This window comes from Panicum virgatum, chromosome 4K (genome assembly GCF_016808335.1).
Source record: "Panicum virgatum strain AP13 chromosome 4K, P.virgatum_v5, whole genome shotgun sequence".
NCBI lineage: Eukaryota > Viridiplantae > Streptophyta > Magnoliopsida > Poales > Poaceae > Panicum > Panicum virgatum.
This window is the reverse complement of record NC_053139.1, coordinates 15,441,741-15,448,116: the sequence shown is the minus strand read 5'-3', so window position 1 is coordinate 15,448,116 and position 6,376 is coordinate 15,441,741. Positions and strand designations below refer to the sequence as shown.

General features: G+C 52.3%; 1 protein-coding gene across 1 annotated transcript; it reads left to right on the top strand.

Annotated features, from left to right (window-relative positions):
* Window positions 1-356: 356 nt before the first annotated feature.
* Window positions 357-1,539, top strand: LOC120701951. The gene is made up of 2 exons (XM_039985740.1): window positions 357-874; window positions 927-1,539. Exons 1-2 carry the CDS (start codon window positions 357-359, stop codon window positions 1,537-1,539), a joined length of 1,131 nt encoding a protein of 376 aa, XP_039841674.1.
* The last annotated feature ends 4,837 nt before the right edge of the window (window positions 1,540-6,376 follow it).

Genomic DNA, 6,376 nt, shown 5'->3' with positions numbered 1-6,376 from the left:
ATTTACCATTCTGCCCTCGCAATCTCCGTTTTAAATCCAGAGTTCTAAATAGCCGGCTATAGCTTCCGCTAAAGACGGCTATAGCCTCTAGGAAGGACAACCGCTATGACATTTAGCCCGTTAAAGCCGGCTATAGCCCGCTAAACGCCGGCTATAGCCCGCTAAACGCCGTAACGGTGACCTTGCCGCTAAATGCCTTAGCCGGCGATTTAAAACCATGTTTAAATCCCAAACCATCCCCAAATCAGGCGAGGCGAGGCCACCACCAAATCAGAAATCACCAACCCCTCGCTCTCTCTCCTTCTCTCCACTACCCGCGTGCGCTCTGCCTCGCTGCCCGAGCCCCCAAGCCCCCGATGGCGGCGCCGCCGTGGGTGATCCTGCGCCGCCGCCTCGGCCTCGTCTCTGCGCAAGCGGAGGCGGAGCGCCCCGTCTCCATCTCCGTCGCGCTCAGGGAGCCGCCGCGCGTCACCGTCCTCGACGTGTCCCCACGCCTCCACCGCGGCCCCCGCCCCTTCGACAAGCTCCCCTACCTCGTCGCCACCGGCCCCGGCGTGCTCCTCGTCTGCTTCGCTGCCGGCGAGGTCCCCACCGTCACCGACGACCTCGTTCTGGTGCGGAGCTTCGTCTCGCCGGGGGACCCGTGGCGCCAGCCGACCACGGGCTCCCCCGACCTCGTACCCCGGCGCGCCGGGCCCTCCATGCCCGCCTCCTACGACATCCGGAGCGTCGGCCTCACCACCGTGATGTTCGGCGGCTACCTCATCGCCGAGCTCCGGGTCACCAGGACCAGCGACCGCGCCAAGCTCCTCCGCCTCTTCTCGCTCGACGAGCGGTGGTTCGGCAAGGCCAGCCTCTTCTCGCGCGACGACCAGTGTCCAGTGGAACTGGGCCGAGAAGGGCCTGCCCAGCCCCTTGCCCACCAGGGATGGCAGGGCGCAGGAGTGGTCTCCCTCCGGCGTGCTCGACCACGACAAGAAGCTCTGGTGGTTCGACCTCTCGTGGGGGCTCATCAGCTGCGACCCCAACGTCGACGACCCCGTCCTGCGCTTCCACGACCTCCCGCCGGGCCGCTATCTCGTCGAGCCCAGGCCGTTCATCCACACCATCCGCTGCATCTGTGTGAGCGACCACATGCTGCGGTACGTGGACATCGCCCGCGACATTGATGTAGACGGTATATGGGCCACCGAAGAGAAGGTGGTCATGTGGACGGGGGTCCCCAGCTCTGACGGCGGCGATGGCGACGGCGACCACGGCATTAGGTGGGAGCATACGTACGAGATGAGCTTCCAGGAGATCTGGAACGACGCCAGCTACGGGGAGACCCAGCTGCCGGCGGCTATCCCTGAAATCGTGCTCGTGCACCCCAGGCACCCCAATGTGGTCTACTTCTTTCTGGGGAGGACCCTCTTCGCCGTCGACGTGCTTCTGCATCGGGTCGTGTGGTTCGTCAAGGATGCCCACAAGCTCGTGGCGCCAGGGCTGCAGGCGCTGCGTCCTCCCATGGGACCTACCAGCCTCGATTGCCAATGGTAACACACATAACTGAGCTACCTGCTTGTTGTCTCCTTGTGTGTGCTGCATTATTTGATTTCGAGTACCTTGTTTCTGGTTGCATGATCTATCTGTCTGAAGTCTGAACGTCGATTCGCAACCATGTGTGGTGCTTGTTCTTCGGGTACTTGCTACTTGCTACTTCCTAGTACTGCATGCCCTGTTTTAGAAGTTTGCCGGACTCAATTGTTTGTGCTGCAAATTTGATGTCATGCTGTTTGTTGCACATCTATATCTGTCTGAAGTCTGAACATAGATCGATCTGCAATAATGTGATGCCTGGGTTTCAACTTCAGAGTACTTCCTGCTGTAGGCATAATATGGAAATATAATTTTGTTTCTGATCTGTATTACCTGAAAATGGAATAAATCTGCCAACATTCAGACTTATATATTGTGCATAAGCTGAAACTTTTTCAATGGCACAGTATGCACAGGTCTCCACAATTTTCATTTTAGTTTCAGCTTTCCAGAAAAAAATGACACTCAGATGATAACAAATGATAGTACATATGCTTATTAGCTTATAGGTGTTAGAAATTTTGCTGCTGTGTTCATACTTCATAGTTGAGGTTATATCAACCGATGTGCATGGTCATGGATTCAGAGTTCAGATTTATTCGCTGTCCCTTATATCTGGATTCTGGAGTGATGGACTTGCAACTTACAAGTTGTTTGCGTTAGTTAAGGTTAGGGTGGGATGGTTCTGTCTGATCCTAATGTTATCAATCAATCCTGTCAATAACTGACAACTTGTGAGAATTTTGAAGTTAGAAATCCTAATCTTTTCTGTAGGTTAGCGGCAATGGACAAACTGTTCTGCATGTTGAGATATTGCCAAGGATAAAAGAAGTAATGACTGATGCTAATACTTCATATGAAGCTAAGGAACCAGCAATGTTTGAGCAGCCTAGTTGTTCCCTGTATAGAACTTTCCATTACTATGTATAATCATCAAACAGACAACATACAGTTCTAGAATTCCTGTGAAGTCCCTGTCTACACTCTAGTGCGTAGGCTGGTCTTCAATTACAATTTAAAGTTATTCTTTGTGATTACTATGTTCTTAGTGCTGTCTTCTCAACCGTGTGGTAGTAACACATATTTCATATCTATCGTTACCACTAACTGATTAGGATTGCTTCTTCCATTAAGGTATTGTGGATGCTGTTGTTCCTTCTGAAGGAGAACGCGGATCGTCATCGACAACTCCAGGGGCGAGCTCGAGTGGCGTTGGAAATGAATAAGGTTTTTACTGCTGACTTTTCACATGATAGTGAATTTCTGTTCTGGGAGCATCATTCTGCATTATTTTCCAGCAGCATGTATAAAAAGTCCCCTTCGTCAAATTAAGACATTCCTCTTGTTTGGGCAGGTCTGCTTGTCATCATGAAGGGGTGCACAAACTTATGCCCTGCTGAATACTTCGTCAAAGGTGGGAGTACTCAGATTATAGAATGCGATTTGGGTATATCATTTCCCGGTGTTGGTCTCAGACAGAAATTGCAGTGGGAGTTAGATCAACATTGCCCTTGTGCAGAACTTGTCCAAGTTCGCTCTGTTCTATGCATGATTTCTTTCATATGTACGTAGGAGTTGAGGCTCGTGAATCGTGATGGATGAGATGAACTCATTAATTGCAACATTTTGGTTGCCACTATCTGCCGTTTTCTTCTTTCTGCTCTCTTTAATTTGGAGGTGAACACGCACCCTCAATATTCGTCAGAAACTGCCGTGGTTCTGGTATGCAGCTGAACCGGCCCGGTTCGAGCAATAGGAATGTTGGAACTGCTCAGTCGACTATGCGAACAGTGTCCGAGAAGGAGAATGGCAGTGACAAGGTTAGACAGCGAGGCAATCTGATCCGGTGGTGGGCGGTACGGTGGAGTAGCAGTGTTGTCAGGCAACGGTGGTGATGCTTGGTGCTGCCAGTAGAATAAGTAGGAACTGGGAGACACTGAACAAACAATAAAGTGGTTGCTTGCTAACCATAAACCAAAGTGGTTACTTGTTAGGGAGAGAGGGAGGGGCTGGGCCGATGTGCCCGTGTGGATTCCGGGCTTGAAATAATGGAATGGATTGCTGCCGGGGAGCAGGGAGATGGATTGACGCGGACGGCGGATCTCATCGGCACTGGCAGTGATTTCCGTTTGCAGGGGGATCGAAAACAGAGCATACACGAGGAATATATATAGTTGTACGTAGTGGCGGAGCTGAGATTCAAATTGAGAGGGGCTCATTTTCCTTTCTTCTTCCTCTCTTCTTTCTTTTTTCTTCTTCTTCCTCTTCTTCACTCATGCTTGAAAAATGCTGGGGGGCTTGGGGGGGGGGGGCTCCATGGGTTCTATGGGAGTAGGGGGGCTGGAGCACCCTCAGCACCCCCTGGCTCCGCCACTGGTTGTGCGGAGTCATGGAGATATGTATCTCTTGACGTGTTTCACGGATTGCGTCCCCCAGAGCACTCAACATATAGTAGGTAGGGCACGTTTTGCTGTGCAAGCCGGTTAGGCTAGTTTCAGGAAGCCCGACAAAAATTCAATGAACACTCATTTAGGAGGGATCTTATTGATGAAAGTGTACGAGTGTAGGTTAGGTTGTTATAAGTCGGTACTTAGAATACCCTCAAACGTCATAAAAATAAAAAAAGAACAATAGAAATGAGGTTGAAATAGTTATAATTTAAGATAAAAAATAATAGAGTAATAGATTATTTTACATTTGATTCACTGGACTACAGGATAAAAAGGCTTTCATTACCGGTTCAGTGACTAAAAGTTTTGGTCATTAGTACCGAATTGCATGAACAGATACTAATAGCTTCCTTTAGTATTGGTTGGAAATACCAGTCAATACTAAATGATTTTAATTTTTTTTTATTTCAGATTTATATCTTTATTGTCATTTATTCATGCAGAATTACTGCACACTCTTGCTATACGTTGATTAGTCGGGATCGAGTTTATATAAAATATTTACTTGAAAGAACAAAGAAAGGAGTGGTAAAGATCAAGTAAAGTAGTTCTAGTTTTTAGCGAACACGAGGGATGAGTTAAATAAAGAGAAACAAAAGGAAAATAAGGAGAAAAGAAGGGTAAATTAAAAGTGGGCAACAGGTTGGCGCAAGACCGAACTGGGATTTCACAAATGAAGAACAGAGTGGCTGAAATTATTCATATCTTTTCAAATCTTGCTAGACAAATGGGAGAGGATTATCTTATGTAATGTTTTATATTTTTTTTGAACTATAATGCTTCATAGAACCGAGGAGCACATGAAGGTTGCATCACATACAAACATTTTTTGTTACAGCAAAAGTACAAAACTGTCGTATGTTTCTTTGGTTGGGCTGGGCAGCTCGCACGTTGGAACCAAACAGAATCTTCCTTGAAGAAGCCAACTCACTTTTCCTTCAAAAAAAAGCCAACTCATTTCACGTGTTGGTACAATTACCATTGTGCCCCCTCGCAATCTCCCCCGACACCAAACCCCCCACCGCTCCTCAGTCCTCCCTCTCCTGCCCGCTGTGCGCTCGGTCGCTGCCCTGAGCTAGCCCCCAAGTGAAGCCCACCAAGCTCCGATGGCTGCGCCGTCACCGTGGGTGATCCTACGCCGCTTGCTCGGCGTCGTCCCCAAGCACGGGGAGGCGGAGCAGCCCGCCGCCATCTCCACCGCGCTCAGGGCGCCGCCGCGGGTCACCATCCTCGGCGTGGGCGGCCCGAACGCCCGCCCCGAGCCCACGCGCCCCGTCAAGGTGCCGTACCTCGTCGCCGCCGGCCCCGCGGGCCTCCTGATCTGCTTCGCCGCAGGCGAGCCCCCCATCGAGACCGACGAAGACCTCGTCGTGGCGCGGGAGTTCCTCGCGCCCGCGGACCCGTCGCGCCAGCCGACCACGGGGTCCGCCGAGCGCGTCCCCCGGCGCCGCGGATCCATGCCCGCCACCTGCACCCTCAGGAGCCTTGGGCTCACCTCCGGGCTGCTTCCCGGCGACTACGTGATCACGGAGCTCCAGGTCGCCAGTCGCGGCGGCGAGCGCGCCAGGCTCCTCCGCTTCTTCTCGGCCGAACGCCTCTGGCTCGACACGGACCTGCACAACCCGCTCTCCGCCGTGGACGGCGGCCGGAACAGGGAGTGGGCTCCCGCCGGCGTGGTCGCCCACGGAGGGAAGCTCTGGTTCCTCGACCTCTCGTGGGGGCTCCTCAGCTGCGACCCGAGCGCCACCCTGCCCGTCCTGCGCTTCCACAGCCTCCCGCCGGGCCGCTGCATCCACGAGCCCAAGCCGTTCCTCCACACCATCCGCTGCGTCGGCGTGAGCAACCACATGCTGCGGTACGTGGACATCGCCTGCGACCTCGACCTGGACGGCCGCCGCGCCGCCGAGAAGAAGGTGTCTGTGTGGACGGCTATCCCCGACCCCGACTGTGGCGGCGGCGGCCACGGCATCCGGTGGCTCAAGACGTACGAGATGGGCTTCGAGGAGATCTGGAGCGACGGCAGCTACAGGGAGACCCAGCTGCCGGCGATGATCCCTGAGATCTCTTGCACCCCAGGCACCCCAATGTGGTCTACTTCTTTCTGCGGAGGAGCCTCTTCGGCGTCGACGTGCCAGCGCATCGGGTCGTGGGGGTTCGTCGAGGATGCCCACAAGCTCGTGGCGCCGGGCTGCAGGCGCTGCGTCCTCCCATGGGACCTGCCAGCCTCGATTGCCAACGGTAACATATATATTCAACAATTTTGAATAACTACAACTTACAATATATATAATCTTATTAATACTATATTTTTCTTTAATTTGCAACCAGTTAATTAGTTATATTGATAT